The sequence below is a fragment of the Pleurodeles waltl genome, chromosome 3_1 (genome assembly GCF_031143425.1).
Source record: "Pleurodeles waltl isolate 20211129_DDA chromosome 3_1, aPleWal1.hap1.20221129, whole genome shotgun sequence".
NCBI classification, from domain to species: Eukaryota; Metazoa; Chordata; class Amphibia; order Caudata; family Salamandridae; genus Pleurodeles; species Pleurodeles waltl.
Genome location: NC_090440.1, coordinates 1,911,043,084 through 1,911,060,194, shown reverse-complemented (window position 1 = coordinate 1,911,060,194; position 17,111 = coordinate 1,911,043,084). Strand labels below are relative to the sequence as shown.

Below are 17,111 nucleotides of genomic sequence, written 5' to 3'. Positions count from 1 at the left end.
ATCCTGCTCTTCCAAAGCAGCCTGTCTGTCCCATCTCTCCATTCTCTAGTAATCCTTCCCTCTCCTCATCTATCCAAATGCCTCGTAGCACAGTTGTCATCAATTTTTTGTCTCCTTTCTTGCAGGATTCCTTGATAAAAACAACGATCTTCTATTTCGGAATTTAAAGGAGGTGAGTGTAAACATGAGTCTTTAGGTGACTACTGTTTGGAGGCAGGGACAGGACAAAAAAGAAGCAGGGTTGGAGGTTTGGGTGGCAGCAGTAAATAAAAAAAGGAGAGAGATTGCGAGAGGCAAGCAAAGGTGAAATTTGGCTAGCAAGAGAGAAAGGAATGGGAGGGCAAAGAAGATTTCAAGGAAGATGACATCCAGCCAGAGAGGAGGGGTGTGAGTTTTGGGGTGGAGAAGCAGCATTAGAGGTGAGGATTGGAAAAGAGTAATGAAAGATAGGGTTCACTGAGTATGTTAAGATGAGAGCTAAGAATTAGACAAGAAAGGAAAGGGTCAGGGACATAACCTGGAAGGTGAGGACCAGGGATGAAGTACAAGAGGTGACTGCTGGTGAGGACTACTACAGGGCAAGGAATGTAAATCCTGGGCGTAGAGGAAGAAAGTTGAAAACATGGGAGCTTTGTTAGAGATAAGTATAGGTGGGTGCTGAAGATGGCAAGAATGGCAAGGTCTGGGTATAAAGTAAAACATGAGGAGGGTGTGTGGAATGGGGAGAGAGTTACGAAAAGTTAATGCTGGTTTGCAAGGAAAGAAACTTAGGTGCAGCGATGAGCAGGGATAGCTGGAGAGAGAGGAAAGAAACTTAGGCGCAGCGATGAGCAGGGATGGTGAAGACCACCTAGAGAATACAGGAGGAGAGTACTATTGGGCTGGGGAATAAGCTTTGAACATGAGGGCTAGAAAAGAGTACTGAAAGTGAGGAGAGAGTGAGTAGGTAAGGTGAATGCTTAAAAAAGAGCAAGAAATAAGCAGACTAGCCAGGAAGGTGAATGTAACGTGAGCACAAGGATAGAGAAAGAAAGGTGATGGCCAGGGATAGCATTCAAGGTGACTGCTGTAGTGTGTGTGAAAAGTGAGTACTAGAAGAGAGTAAGGAAGCTAATGGCAGGCTAGAAGGTAATACATTTGAAATTTGGAAGCATGTAAAGATAGACACTTTGAGCGTGATAGAGGAAGTTCAATGCCTGAATAAGACAAGAATGGTTCTTGGGAGAAAATGAAAGTGGCCCGAAGAAGGAAGATGTGGGCTGGGAGAGATTAACGAAGATAAGGGTTAAGGAAGTAGCATCTGGTAAATGCTTATTAGAGGTTATAGACTGGAGGGTGGAGGAAATGAAGAAAAATAAGAGCAAAGTAGAATAAGCAAGATGAGATTTGGGGAGATTCTGAAAGGTGAGGAGTAGGGAGAAGAGGAAAGTTGAGAGTTTGAGAGTAAGAAAGATGAAGCCAGTAGTAACTAACAAAGGTGAAGACAAGGAAAAGGTAAACATTGAATGTTTAATTAGATAAATGGGCTAAGTGCTGGTAGAGAATAATGGGAAGGGATGGAAAAAACAGAGTGTTCGGTGGCATGTGTAGCTGCAGATACACATGTTGTGCATAGTCCGCCGTCTGGTGTTGGGTCGGAGTGTTACAAGTTGTTTTTGTTCGAAGAAGTCTTTTCGAGTCCCGAGACCGAGGGACTCCTCCTCCTTTGTTCCATTGCGCATGGGCGTCGACTCCATGTTAGATTGTTTTTTTTCCGCCATCGGGTTCGGACGTGTTCCTTTTCGCTCCGGGTTTCGGGACGGAAAGATAGTCTTAACTTCGGAAAACTACGTCGGTATTGTTTCGCTCGGTATCGGGTAAGAATAGAATCGACACCGAATCGTGAAGAGCTCCGGTAGCCCTTCGGGGTAATTTCGATCCCCCGTCGGGGCCTGGTCGGCCCGACCGCGTGTAACATCGACACTGATGGAACGGACCCCGTTCCGATTCTGTCCTAAATGCCACAATAAATATCCATATACAGACCAACATTTGGTCTGTAACTTGTGCCTGTCGCCCGAGCACAAGGAAGAAACGTGTGAGGCATGTCGTGCGTTTCGGTCCCGAAAAACGCTCCGTGACCGGCGAGCCAGAAGATTACAGATGGCGTCCACGCCGACAGGACACCGAGAGTTCGAGGGACAAGGAGAAGAAGAGGAAGCCTTCTCCATCCATGAATCGGACTCGGAGGAATTCGACGTCGAAGAAACCGTGAGTAAGATGTCGAAGCAAGCACCACACAAGAAAACAGACAAGGCCCAGGGGACGCCACTGCCAACAGGCCATGGCTCAACCCATAAAGTAGGTGACCGTCCATCGGCACCGAAAAAGGCCGAACTGGTGCCGAGATCGTCCGACTCGGGTCGAGACACAGGCATGCAGCAATCTCAGGACCGAGAAAGTGCTGCCGAAAAAGATCGACGCCGAGACAGCGGAACCGAAGCTGCTCTCGACGCAGAGACAGCGGCACCGAGGAAGATCGACGCCGAGAAAGCTCGATGCCGAAAAAGAAAAAATTCGCCTCAGAGCCGAAAACAAGCAGAGACACAGTTTCGGTCCCAAAACGACCAGCAACCGAACCAACTGCCAGCTCATATACAGAGGAACAATCACTGTCCTCTCAAATGCGCAAACACAGATTTGAAGAAGAGTTACAGACCACTGATGTAGACCACACACAAAAGCGGATCGTCATACAAAGTGGGACAGGGAAGATCAGCACTCTTCCCCCAATCAGGAGAAAAAGAAGACTTGAGTTCCAAACACAAGAACAAACACCACAAAAAATGGTGAAGAAGGTAACTCCGCCACCCTCTCCTCCACCTGTAACTCACACATCACCGGCACAGACTCCGTCACATTCACCGGCTCATACCACCATGAGCCAAGACGACCAGGACGCTTGGGACCTATACGACGCCCCAGTATCAGACAATAGTCCTGAGTCGTACCCTACCAAGCCCTCACCACCTGAGGACAGCACAGCGTATGCACAGGTGGTAGCTAGGGCAGCAGAATTCCATAACGTGTCGTTACACGCAGAACCTGTCGAGTATGACTTCCTTTTCAACACCCTCTCCTCCACCCATAGCTCCTACCAAAGCCTACCTATGCTTCCAGGAATGCTAAGGCACGCAAAGCAGATCTTCAAAGAACCTGTCAAAAGTAGATCAATTACTCCAAGGGTGGAGAAAAAATATAAAGCACCGCCCACGGACCCTGCTTTTATCACCTCACAACTGCCACCAGATTCAGTCGTGGTAGGGGCAGCTCGCAAGAGAGCCAACTCGCACACATCAGGCGATGCACCACCTCCAGATAAAGAGAGCCGCAAGTTCGACGCAGCTGGGAAAAGGGTCGCAGTACAAGCTGCAAACCAGTGGCGCATCGCAAACTCTCAGGCGCTCCTAGCGCGATATGATAGAGCCCATTGGGACGAGATGCAGCATCTCATCGAGCATCTACCCAAAGAATTTCAAAAACGGGCAAAACAAGTGGTTGAGGAGGGACAAAACATCTCCAATAACCAAATACGCTCCTCTATGGACGCAGCGGACACAGCGGCAAGAACAATAAATACCGCAGTAACCATAAGAAGGCACGCATGGTTGCGCACATCTGGCTTTAAACCGGAAATACAGCAAGCGGTGCTCAATATGCCGTTCAATGAACAACAATTGTTTGGACCCGAAGTGGACACGGCAATTGAGAAATTGAAAAAGGACACGGACACAGCCAAGGCCATGGGCGCACTCTATTCCCCGCAGGGCAGAGACACTTTCGGCACCTTCCGCAAAACAACCTTCAGAGGGGGGTTTCGGGGTCAAGCCACACAAGCCAGCACCTCACAATCTACACCGTCTACATACCAGGGACAGTACCAAGGGGGAGGCTTTCGGGGCCAGTATAGAGGAGGACAATTCCCTAGAAACCGGGGAAAATTTCAAAGTCCAAAAACCCCTCCAACCAAACAGTGACTCACAAGTCACTCAACCCCTTCACACAACACCAGTGGGGGGAAGACTAAGTCAGTTTTACAAATCTTGGGAGGAGATAACAACAGACACTTGGGTCTTAGCAATTATCCGACATGGTTATTGCATAGAATTTCTCCAACTCCCTCCAAATGTCCCACCAAAAACACAGAATATGTCAAAACAACATCTAGACCTTCTAGAACTAGAAGTTCAAGCATTACTGCAAAAGGACGCAATAGAATTGGTACCATGTACACAAAAAAACACGGGAGTTTACTCACTGTACTTTCTAATACCAAAAAAGGACAAAACACTGAGACCAATCCTAGATCTCAGAACACTAAACACCTACATCAAATCAGAACACTTTCACATGGTCACGCTACAAGACGTGTTACCACTGCTAAAGCAACAAGACTACATGACAACCTTAGATCTAAAGGACGCGTATTTCCACATACCGATACATCCCTCGCACAGGAAATACCTAAGGTTCGTATTCAAAGGAATACATTACCAATTCAAAGTGTTGCCGTTCGGTATAACAACCGCACCAAGAGTATTTACAAAATGCCTGGCAGTAGTAGCTGCACACATCAGAAGGCAGCAAATACACGTATTCCCGTACCTAGACGATTGGCTAATCAAGACCAACTCCCTAACAAAGGGGGTTATTCTAACTTTGGAGGAGTGTTAATCCGTCCCAAAAGTGACGGTAAAGTGACTGATATGCCACCAGCCGTATTACGAGTTCCATAGGATATAATGGACTCGTAATACGGCTGGTGGTAAATCCGTCACTTTTCCGTCACTTTTGGGACGGATTAACACCTCCTCCAAAGTTAGAATAACCCCCAAAGTGTTCACACGACACGGATTATGTCATACAAACCCTCTACAAACTCGGTTTCTCCATCAACTATACAAAATCTCACATTCTGCCGTGCAAAACACAGCAATACTTAGGAGCAACAATCAACACAACAAAGGGAATAGCCACTCCAAGTCCACAAAGGGTTCAAAATGTTCACAAGGTTATACAAGCCATGTATCCAACACAAAAAATACAGGCAAAGATGGTATTAAAACTCCTACGCATGATGTCCTCATGCATAGCCATTGTCCCAAACGCAAGACTGCACATGAGGCCCTTACAACAGTGCCTAGCATCACAATGGTCACATGCACAGGGTCACCTTCTAGATCTGGTGTTGATAGACCGCCAAACATACATCTCGCTTCTATGGTGGAACAGTATAAATTTAAACAAGGGGCGGCCTTTCCAAGACCCAGTGCCACAATACGTGATAACAACAGATGCTTCCATGACAGGGTGGGGAGCACACCTCAATCAACACAGCATCCAAGGACAATGGGACGTACATCAAACAAAGCTGCATATAAATCACCTCAAATTGTTAGCAGTATTCCTAGCGTTGAAAGCATTTCAACCCATCATAACCCACAAATACATTCTTGTCAAAACAGACAACATGACAACAATGTATTATCTAAACAAACAGGGGGGAACACACTCGACACAGCTGTGCCTCCTGGCACAAAAGATATGGCAATGGGCAATTCACAACCACATTCGCCTAATAGCACAATTTATTCCAGGGATCCAAAATCAACTAGCAGACAATCTCTCTCGAGATCACCAACAGGTCCACGAATGGGAGATTCACCCCCAAATTCTAAACACTTACTTCAAGATTTGGGGGACACCTCAAATAGACCTATTTGCAACAAAGGAGAACGCAAAATGCCAAAACTTCGCATCCAGGTACCCACACAGGCAGTCTCAAGGCAATGCTCTATGGATGAACTGGTCAGGGATATTTGCGTACGCTTTTCCCCCTCTCCCTCTCCTTCCATATCTAGTAAACAAATTGAGTCAAAACAAACTCAAACTCATACTAATAGCACCAACATGGGCAAGACAACCTTGGTACACAACACTACTAGACCTGTTAGTAGTACCCCATGTCAGGTTGCCCAACAGACCAGATCTGTTAACACAACACAAACAACAGATCAGGCATCCAAACCCAGCATCGCTGAATCTAGCAATCTGGCTCCTGAGATCCTAGAATTCGGACATTTAAACCTCACCCAAGAATGTATGGAAGTCATAAAACAAGCTAGAAGACCATCCACTAGACACTGCTATGCAAGCAAATGGAAAAGATTTGTTTGCTACTGCCATAATAATCAAGTTAAACCATTACATGCATCTCCAAAGGATATAGTGGGATACTTGCTACATTTACAAAAATCAAATCTAGCCTTCTCTTCCATAAAGATACACCTCGCAGCAATATCTGCATACCTGCAAATTAACCATTCAACTTCACTATTTAGGATACCTGTCATTAAAGCGTTTATGGAAGGCCTGAAAAGAATTATACCACCAAGAACACCACCTGTTCCTTCATGGAACCTCAACATCGTCTTAACAAGACTCATGGGCCCACCTTTTGAACCCATGCACTCTTGCGAAATGCAAATCTTAACGTGGAAGGTTGCATTTCTCATTGCCATCACATCTCTAAGAAGAGTAAGTGAAATTCAGGCGTTTACTATACAAGAACCTTTTATTCAAATACACAAAAATAAGGTGGTCCTAAGAACCAATACAAAATTTTGACCAAAAGTCATTTCACCGTTCCACTTAAATCAAACGGTAGAACTACCAGTGTTCTTCCCACAGCCAGACTCAGTAGCTGAAAGGGCACTACATACATTAGATATCAGAAGAGCACTAATGTACTACATTGACAGGACAAAAGAAATTAGGAAAACAAAACAAATGTTTATTGCATTTCAAAAACCTCATACAGGAAACCCAATATCAAAACAGGGTATAGCCAGATGGATAGTTAAGTGCATCCAAACCTGCTACCTTAAAGCAAAGAGAGAACTGCCCATTACACCAAGGGCACATTCAACCAGAAAGAAAGGCGCTACCATGGCCTTCCTAGGAAACATTCCAATGAATGAGATATGTAAGGCAGCCACATGGTCTACGCCTCACACATTTACTAAGCACTACTGTGTAGACGTGCTATCCGCACAACAAGTCACAGTAGGTCAAGCTGTACTAAGAACTTTATTTCAGACTACTTCCACTCCTACAGGCTGAGCCACCGCTTTTGGGGAGATAACTGCTTACTAGTCTATGCACAACATGTGTATCTGCAGCTACACATGCCACCGAACGGAAAATGTCACTTACCCAGTGTACATCTGTTCGTGGCATTAGTCGCTGCAGATTCACATGTGCCCACCCGCCTCCCCGGGAGCCTGTAGCCGTTTGGAAGTTATCTTCAACATTTGTACATTTGTAAATATATTACTTAAACCTTAGTTGGTACATACTTATTCATTCCATTGGACGGGCACTATTACTAACATACCCAACTCCTACCTCACCCTCTGCGGGGAAAACAATCTAACATGGAGTCGACGCCCATGCGCAATGGAACAAAGAAGGAGGAGTCCCTCGGTCTCAGGACTCGAAAAGACTTCTTCGAACAAAAACAACTTGTAACACTCCGACCCAACACCAGACGGCGGACTATGCACAACATGTGAATCTGCAGCGGCTAATGCCACGAACAGATGTACACTGGGTAAGTGACATTTTCCTTATGATACTGGAAGAATATAAAGAAGAATGCAGTGGACAGAATAAAGACAGTGATGGCTGTGGTTATTCATTTATTGTTTATATTCTTGGTCATATACTCATCAACGGGTACGCACTCATTGGATATATTCTTCGACCCACATTGAGTCAGTATATTCATGGATACCATCAGGTTTTGCCTTACCTGTAGTTATGTTGTTACTTCTTCTACAGCACATATAGCCCACAAATAAGACCGCTTTTGCACTTCCTACGGGAGCCTGCCAACTTGTATAGTGGCTTACTACAGAGAAATCCATATCATGATCTCCTTTTATGTGCCCATACAGTAAATAGCAATGTCTACAGCACATACACTAACTTTAACTCCTCATCTTAATGAATGAGCTGCAGACTTCACAACTTGGAAACAGTTGTTGCTGCTCTCTCTTTCTGGTCTAAGCAAGATCATTGTGCAGCCCCAGATCTTTAGAGATTCTCTGTTTTAGACATTGTCTTCTGATTCCAAGTTGAATCTCATTCCTGTGTGCTGTTACTTTGACAAAAAGACAACTGTAGCCCTCCCACTTTCTTCAGAATTGTAATGGAATTTCCATTAATGCAGATAAGAAAAGCAGTAATTTTCTTAGTTGTTATTGAGATAATGTTTCCAATGAAAAATCTTGGCCCATGGAATTTGAATTGTCATGTACTATCCAATGTTTTAAATGTTACCCTCTTTATTATACTGGGTCAGAGCAATGACTGTGCTTCTGGTGTAATATGTAATGTTGTAGAGGTGTGCTTGGCACTTGCTTTGTTTTTCAGTATCAAATACCCAAATTAGTGGTGATGTCACTGACAGAGTTTTTTCTCTGTCTGTCAGGAACTTTTCTGTTTTTTTTTCTTCTTTGCAAATTTCATACCTTGCATGACAGATAAAAGCATAAAACGTTGGTAGCTTTTTTGCAGATACGAAAAACAGCATGGAATTTTCAACACCCAAGCCGAGTAAGGGAGCTGTTATCGGAAACTGCAAAAGATGTGGAAGAAATGCAAGTGTGGTGGAACCGAGATATCTGGCAATATACACCAGATGTCTTGTTTCTGGTGTAATCTAAATGAGACCTTAAGTATTACAACATGAAAACAGATGACCACATACAAAAATTAGAACCATTTATAAGGCACACTTTTCTCTTGGCAAAAAAATCCTTCTTTGGGTGATGTGTTCAAGATAGGGCTCCAGAATGCTTGTTCCTCATCAGAATGATGGCACCTAGAATAGCGTTGCACTAACTTATTTAAAACAGTGATGGATGGAATGTGTGAATTCATCTCACCCATCTGTAATTACTCAAACCTCATCCTAGTCCATCATTATTTTGCACACCATGCCACCTCAGTTTGGACCCTGCCATATGCAAATCAGTCTTGACCCTTCTCCAGCAGGAGCAGTCCAGCCCAAACTGCCAGGTCCTTCCTGAACGGAAACGCAAGCTACTCAGGACCAGTTTCGCCCTAGTTAAGGTTCAGCAGCCAAGTATAGCTTGGTTCGAGTGAGACAATGTGCATGGACCCACTTCTGGCAGGGTCTGGCCTGACACTTCAGGGTTGGGAATAGGGGAAGGGTTCAGTTGATTGCCAACTGCCCATTTTATTGCTCAATTAATTAAAATCTTTACAATACAGCACCAATTAATAGCAAAGCAAAAAAAAAAAAAAAGGTTAAGCTGGAAGGTTAAAAACTATCTTTCAACAAAACTGCCAGTGTTCAAAAGTCAGATGTTCCCTTTCAATTTCCTAAACGTTGTGCTTCAAAAATTGTCTCCTAATGCTGTGTGCAACTTCTGCACTAATATGATTCATGTGAATATGTGGCCACATGTCTTCTATCTACTTCAATTGCGAACAGCTGAAATTGTATTGACATGATGTTAATCCGATTAGCCTCTACATAATGTTGATCCGTTAACTTGTCATATGAGTCACAGATTATACCAGCTTTACCCAGAGAGTGCAAAAGAGCTGTGATGCGTCTTTTGTGACATTAAAGATAGTTGGGTTTTTAAGCAGTCATTCATGCTGATGTAGATACTATTTTTGACCAGTCAGTGCTTATTTCCACTTCCGTAACTGCTGTGCATAGTTGATTTGTCTCATGGAGTTTTGGTGGTGGTGGTGTCTTCGATTACCTCCTTTACATGATGCTTTAAGCTGTCAGGTATTGCATGTTTAATACTAAAACAGTATTTGAAGAAAGCTGCGTTATGAGCCAGTTCTTGATTGTGTAAACCAAATTCCAGAAGTTCGCTGGGAACGTTTTGTAGAGTTTGGAAACATATTTTACATTGCACCCTATCGAACAATGGGACAGTTTTAGCTGGAAAAACTTGTTGGCCATAAGAAAGTGTTAGCAAGATCTTGACTCTTATTTCTTAGAGGACAGCATTGACTGACCTGCTCACAAGTTTAGTATTATCCTGTTAATAGTAAAGGTAAGAGCAGACACCATGTGTTTTATGTGATAGAATTGATACCTCCAAGATACATTTTTAGATCTTTCTGTGCCTAGATAGTTGCATAAAAATGTATAATTCAAATTACTGAAGCCTAGGAACCAATGTTTTCAGATTTGTTCTTATATTTTCCAAAGACCATAATTTAGTTTTTTGATTAATTTTCTGTTAACTTATTCTGTTTGTGATAGTTGCAGAAGTCATCCAACGCATGCTGAAGCCCTACTTTGGTCCAAGATTACTAAATCGGGGGCAAATTGCAAAATATACATACTAATCTTTTGAGTTCCAATACTGGGTGGAAAGGTTCTTCCTTTAGGCAGTGTTATTACTATGTCTGCTGTATTTGTAATGATGTGTTCTGTCACTTCTGTGACCTTTAATTTGTGTCCTGGATATTGGAGCAACAGGTCGTCAAGTTTCTTGCTAAAAAAGCTTTAATTTTAGATGGCTGGGATGATTAGAGAAGAGGGTTTTCTTACATGCCTGATTGAGTTGAGCTATTTCTAGAGCACCCTTGGCTAACTCTACCTCTCCCAATGAATGCAGAATCCATCTGTGTTGCACAGTGGCTTTGTGTAATAGTGTGTAGTAGTGCGGCTAGGTTTTCCTATAATAGTCAAATGTCTGTGATGCAAAGGAGACGTTGAGTCAGACAATAGGTCACATTTATGAACTCCATTCTTTCTTAAGGATTATTCGGTGATCAAGATGAATGATAAGTGCTTTCTCTGCAGACCAGAAGGTCGTGTCGTCCCTGCTGGTTTCGTTGTTATTGATGTTTACTGTTCTGGAAAGGTTCAGCTAGGCTGGGGGCAGTTGTAGGTACTTGGTGTGCAGGTATTTATTTTCCCATCTGGTGTTTGCAGTGGTCAATTTTGACACACAATGTTTGACCAGTCAGTGACACTTGACTGTTTTAATGACAGTCCTAACAGTTGTTATGAAGATTGCTCTGGCTGCTAAGGCTCTGAATCACTTTCTGTCAGTGATTTTATTTTTGTAAATCTTTTTTTTGATGCTTTGAAACAAGGGAGACAAAACATGATAGCATGTTAATGACATTAGCACCGAGACCTGCATGATGATACCCAACCCTCCCCCCACATTCCTGTTTGACCATAAATCAGCTGAGCATGGCATGGAGTCCATATGAGCCCAGGCCAAAACTTGTGCGACCCATGGGAGCAGAGTCCGTATAGATACCTCCCCTGTATGTGTTCCATTGTCCCCAGATCTGTGTCCATTTGCGGGGGCACCCAAGACCCTCGTACACAGCCCGTTTGGTTAACATGATCCAGTCCATATGTTTTTTTCAAACTCCCAGCCGAGGTGGCAGTTCCATCCCTCAACTTCTTGCAGTATTCAGTTTGGCCACTGTAAGCTCCAATGTTCCTCACAACTACGTCATATGTGTCACCTCAGTCTCTGCCCAAATGTTCAGGAGACACCACTTCGCCAACACCATGAAAGCATTCCCTGTGCCTGCACTCTTGCACTCCACCACCACCATCCAGTAGGCCTGAATTATGGGGCAGGCCCACAGAATGTGATAAAACGTGCCAGGGTGTCCCCTGCAGCGTCGGCAGCCTCACCTCGCCCCCGCATGACCCATTTTAAACTTTAGGGCTTGGGTATAGTATGTTATGTGGATCATTTTTCATTGTACTAGTCTAAACCTCGTCATGATGGCCACCTCCCACAGGGATGCCAAATCCTCGGCCCACTCATCGTCCTACATTTCTTCTAGGTTATGTACTCATTTCTCCCTTATGTGGGTTAGGGTGTCAGTGGTATTGGTAAGTATCTTCCTGTATGTTGGAGAAGGCACTTTCTACTGCATGTACAAAATTGCCATGAGTGCATGATGAATCTGGAGGTATCAGTAGACTTCAGTGGGGTCTAAGTGGTATTCTCGTCCGAGGTCTGACATGGGATTGCTTCTTCATTCACCCAGAGATTCTCCCACCCTGGAGAGACCTGGTAGGTCCCATTTATCAAAGCCCAGTAGCGTGCCCAGTGCTGTGATGTCCTACAGGGGAGTTGTTGCCATTAATTTGTCCTCCCTTCCTAACATTTCAGAGTGGCATGCCAAATGGTGACCACTTTGGCCGTGGGGCCAGATATACAGAGGTTTTTCATATAGAATCAGTTGTGGTCTTTGGTGATAAATATTCCCAGGTAGCGAAAATGTCTTCCGCTACCTCGGCTTCACAGTCTCGCAGCGGGCGGGACGTCCTACCCTTGAGGAGATATATCATGGATTTCTTTCATTGATTGTGTATCCTGAGTAGTGGCCAAAGATCATGATGATTTGAGTGAGTCTGTTGAGTGTGTTATCAGGATCCGTGACATAGAGAAGCATGTCATCTGCATATAGTGATATTCTGTTGTCCGAGTCTTCCTGACAGTTAAGACCTATGACCAGCGGGTCTTGGCTGACCTAGGCCGCTAGAAGCTTTAATGTAATGGCAAAGATCAGCAGCGAGAGGGAACAGCCCTGTTGGGTGCCCTAGCTGAGAAGAAATTCCCGAGACACTACCCCATTCACTCTGACTTGGGCCATTGATTGTGTGTAGAGGATTCTAATCCAGCTGGCGAAGTGGGAACTGAAGCCCAGACAGGTTAGGACCTCAAACAGATATGGCCAATTCCATGGTGTTTGTGTCAGTGTTTGACTCTTGTTTGAGAGGTTGCTGAGACAGAGAGAGAGAGAGAGACAGAGAGAGACAGAGAGAGAGAGAGAGAGAGACACAGCGAGAGAGAGAGAGAGAGACACACACACAGCGAGAGAGAGAGAGACACAGCGAGAGAGAGAGAGACACAGCGAGAGAGAGAGAGAGAGAGAGAGACACAGCGAGAGAGAGAGAGAGAGACACAGAGAGAGAGAGAGAGAGAGAGAGAGAGAGAGAGAGAGAGAGAGAGAGAGAGAGAGAGAGAGAGAAGTCAGTCAGTCCTCGGTCATGCCAGCCATGACAGGTAAAGTAATAGTTAACCTGTCATAAGTTTGATTGTAGAAATGATTGCTGAGGCTAGTGTGGCCATGAGGCCTGTTAGAAGAGTAACTTGACCTGTTAATCTGGCTGATCCAGAACAATGTAGAGTTACTTACTTGTATAGTTGCTCTGGTACGGTAACCCAAAGACTACTTCATCAATAGCGACCCTGATTTGACCCTCATTACCTTATTGTTCGCCTGCCCCAGACGTCCTGGTAATTGCCGTGATAGAAAAGTAACAAGGATTACATGTTTTTTGGGGGAAAAACTTTGGAAATCTGTGAATTCAGTGCCAGTTCCTGAATGTTTTCCGCTTATCTTTTACTCAGAGATTTTGGCTGCTTTTAGCAGCCAAAAACTCCCAGTGAAAAGCAAAAACGTATAGTTCTAGGTGGCCTGGTAACTTCTGTTTACAGGCCACTCATAACAAGAGCATTAGTCTGCACACTTCTGGCCCATCTCATGCGTGACTGTTAGAACTGAGGGAGATTGTCAGGCTTCTGTTTTGTGTACTTAGAAGGCAACTCATTGGTACCACATCATAATGTCATATAGGTAATGTAGATGGCTAAGATTACTCAATTACATAAGTAACACATCTAAAATATCTTGGGCTATGTCAGGTATTGATGTGTAATTTGTACTAACCTCCCTCCTTCTTTCTAGGCAATGTGTGATTCAGAGAATCCAATTATCAACCAGTGTTTTGACAGGATGGAACTCTCAGACAAAAAGAGGCCAGAAACGGTGAGTACAGCATAAGGAGCCAGGGAAAAGGAGATAGGGACAGAGATGTTTAGTGTCTGGCTATGCTAGGAACTGTATGAAGTTTATAGCTGTTGATTTGGGTATTGCATGGAAGTATGTGAATCAACTGTGGCATTATCATATTCTAATTGTCAGAATTAGATTTTTGTTGCCTAACAATGTGGTCCATCTATATTTTGCAAAAAGCATATTTAACCAAATCATGCAATCAGTGGGTGGAGTGCTCCATCATGTTTAAAGGTGCAGCTGCGAGTATTTACCATTTCTCTACCTGACCACATATTCTTCTGTCTTCCTTTCAATCCCCCACTTCCTTTCTTATTAACTTGCTCATTCTTTGAACTCTACTTGTTCTGTCTCTCTGAATCTCCTCGCTTTTCCACCAGCCTCTGTACTCAGCTCATGCATATGTTTCACGTACGCTTTTTCCACCGTTCTGTTATTGCAGTAGCTTTTATCTGTCTGTTCCTTGTCTTCTCAAGGCGGCCACTCAGTTTAAGAACAGCCTTTCCAAGCTGATGGAGATCTTGATGTCCAAGGAGCCTTCCTACATCCGCTGCATTAAGCCCAATGATGCCAAGCAGGCAGGTGGGTCCCTACATCTTGGTATGAGCTCCAGTGCCAGGCTAGACAAATGCCTGGCATGGCGGACTCAAGGCCATGCAGGTATTCATAGCCCAATGTCTTATGTTATAGTCCTTATTGTGCTCCTATAAGCCTACGTTTTGGCCTCTCTCTTCTTTCCATGACTAAAACTGAGCAGTGGGAGGTTGGGGTAGAAGTACTAGGAAATCGTTTCTGGGCACAGATCTCTGCCCAGTAATAGGACCTCTGATAATCGATCTCAATGTTCATATGTTCTTTTGGTTGCTGCCTAGCAGTAGCGAAGCTTGGACGTGTCTGGCAGGCCTCCACCTGGAATCCCAAAACTGACTTTTTTGTACTTGACCCTTCCCTGTCCTAATAAAGGCTTGGAAGAAAACCTACAGAGGAGTAGTGGTGTTTGTTGGCACGTTAATGTTCAAAGAGCTTGGTCTTTGATTGTCCTTCACTCCACCAATGCACCCAGTTAGAATAAATGCACGCCCATTTATGTCAGTAAACTCATGCTTTGACTGGACAGCAAGGAAAAGCTCTATTCCACCAGCATAGCAACGTGATTCTCCGTTCACCGTATTTGTTAGGGTGGTGTGCCATTAGTTAAGCTGGTGCTTCTGTTTCCAGAACTGTTTGACTACTGACGTAGCCTTTACCATATGAGGCTGTTGTTTGATGTTTCAGTTGAACACTGAAATCAGTTAATTTATCAAGTTTCAGCTTGTGAACCAGTAGTTAGAGAGGGTTCCCCAAATCCCATGGATGCCTAGTCAAAAATCCCAACAGTGACAGACCATTATTGAGATATGGACCCAAATCCGGCTCCAGGGGTATTAATATCCCAGAACAGTGTTAAGTGATCCCAGTGCCCACCACCGGAGCTCTAATGGCCCCTTTAACTGGACACTTAGACTCGTGAAGACCACAGCATTGGCACTTTTGTTTCTGGGTACAGTTCCATGTTTATTTGCGGTGGTGTTTTTTCTGTTGAGATGTGATCTTTGACTTTTGGAGTATTCTTAGCTGATTCACAGCCACCTGGGCTAACCTCAAACCCAACAAGTTGCCTGTCCTTCCAGTCAGGGCCAGTGATAAACTAAGGAAAGGTGCAGCAGACTCTGTATATTGTTACATACTTTCTAGCACTTTAGTTGTGTAAAGGACAGATGTACCATATCAGACTTGATATATTGTGAATTACTGTCTGGTACCTTTGCTCTACGCGCTACAACCTGTTGTAGTTAGACTTGTGTCCCAAAGATACCTTTTCCCCCCAAACTAAATTCTTAAATATTAGATAACACTGGTCATACAGGCCCATTTTATTTATGCCTAATTAGAGATGCAAGTTTTCTATACCAAAATGTGACCCCAAGTACGATAATTGTGTTTGAGGTTGTGTCTTAACCTAGTACATGCTAGTGCCATCTAGATTTTCATTGCCCTTCTTCCCAGTCTGTAAATTCTAGAATCCTGCCTGTCTGAAAGAACGTTGAGTCAGTGTGTAATTTCTTTATGCACTATCTGAGTTCCAAACACTCTTCAACTTCCTGGAGTCAGACATTTACTGTTTGTCTTCATTACTTAAGAAAATGTTAGCTCCCCTCAAGGCTAAAGGAGACTTTTTTGAGTTTCTGAATAAACTGAACACATATCACTTTGTCTCAGCCCATGGTCTGGGTTTACTGATATGAGCTTCAAGCCCTGCCCAATGAATGACCACATGCTTAGGACTGGCATTTCTACTTGCTTCAAACAAGGCCTTTTGAACAACCATACAAATCTTTGGCTATGAAGAAATTGGAATTCCTGGACTATGACAGCTATGGAGTCTCAGATGTTGCAGCATATCCCAATAGTAGGTCTTCAGGGTCTCTTGACACAATAGTACATACTATGCCTTGCCTATTACCTTGTCCTTCCTGCACTTTCATGCAGCCAAAATGTGGCGCATAATAAAAACCACAAATTCATAAATGTGAGTAACTTGGTTATCCATCTGGAGTGAAATAGTGCCCAAGACCCTCTGGCACCAGCGGTAAGATAGTATCCCCAAATACTACTTAGAAGCTACTGACTGCAACAGAAAAGACTTGGTTGCTCGTCCTTTCCTTCAGAATACTGCACCAGATTACCTTCTTAAGTGCATGCACTTCTAGATGACTGTTTAAATGGTTATTTGAGGTACACCTCTTGCAGTCTTTAACTTCCCTCTCTTGTTTGTCATCTACAGGACGCTTTGATGAGGTTCTTATCCGACATCAGGTGAAGTACTTGGGATTGATGGAGAATTTGCGGGTTCGCAGGGCTGGATTTGCATATCGACGGAAATATGAAACGTTTCTGCAAAGGTAAGTATAAACTGGTGGCAATATGGCAATGAAAGCATGGCAAGTCATTCTTTAAAATGTTACCAACATTTAATATGTACTCAGCACATCTAGAGTTCATTGTTTTTAGCTGGGAATAACAGATCCAACATTGTGGGTTAACATCTGGCAATTCAGTCTGCTTTTTAGGCCGATATACGCAAACCAACAAAATCTTAGGCCCTCACTGGACTAAAGCATTCAGGATGGTCA

The 17,111-nt window shown here is 43.8% G+C and overlaps 1 protein-coding gene across 5 annotated transcripts in view; it reads left to right on the top strand.

Moving 5' to 3' along the window:
* The window catches only part of MYO1C (myosin IC), a 365,885-nt gene that overhangs the window by 300,067 nt on the left and 48,707 nt on the right, over window positions 1-17,111 (top strand). For all 5 annotated transcript variants that reach the window (XM_069226100.1, XM_069226102.1, XM_069226099.1 and 2 more), the window contains exons 16-19: window positions 126-172; window positions 13,831-13,911; window positions 14,415-14,520; window positions 16,763-16,880. In XM_069226100.1, coding sequence (XP_069082201.1) covers window positions 126-172; window positions 13,831-13,911; window positions 14,415-14,520; window positions 16,763-16,880 — 352 coding nt within the window. The remainder of the gene's footprint in view (window positions 1-125; window positions 173-13,830; window positions 13,912-14,414; window positions 14,521-16,762; window positions 16,881-17,111) is intronic.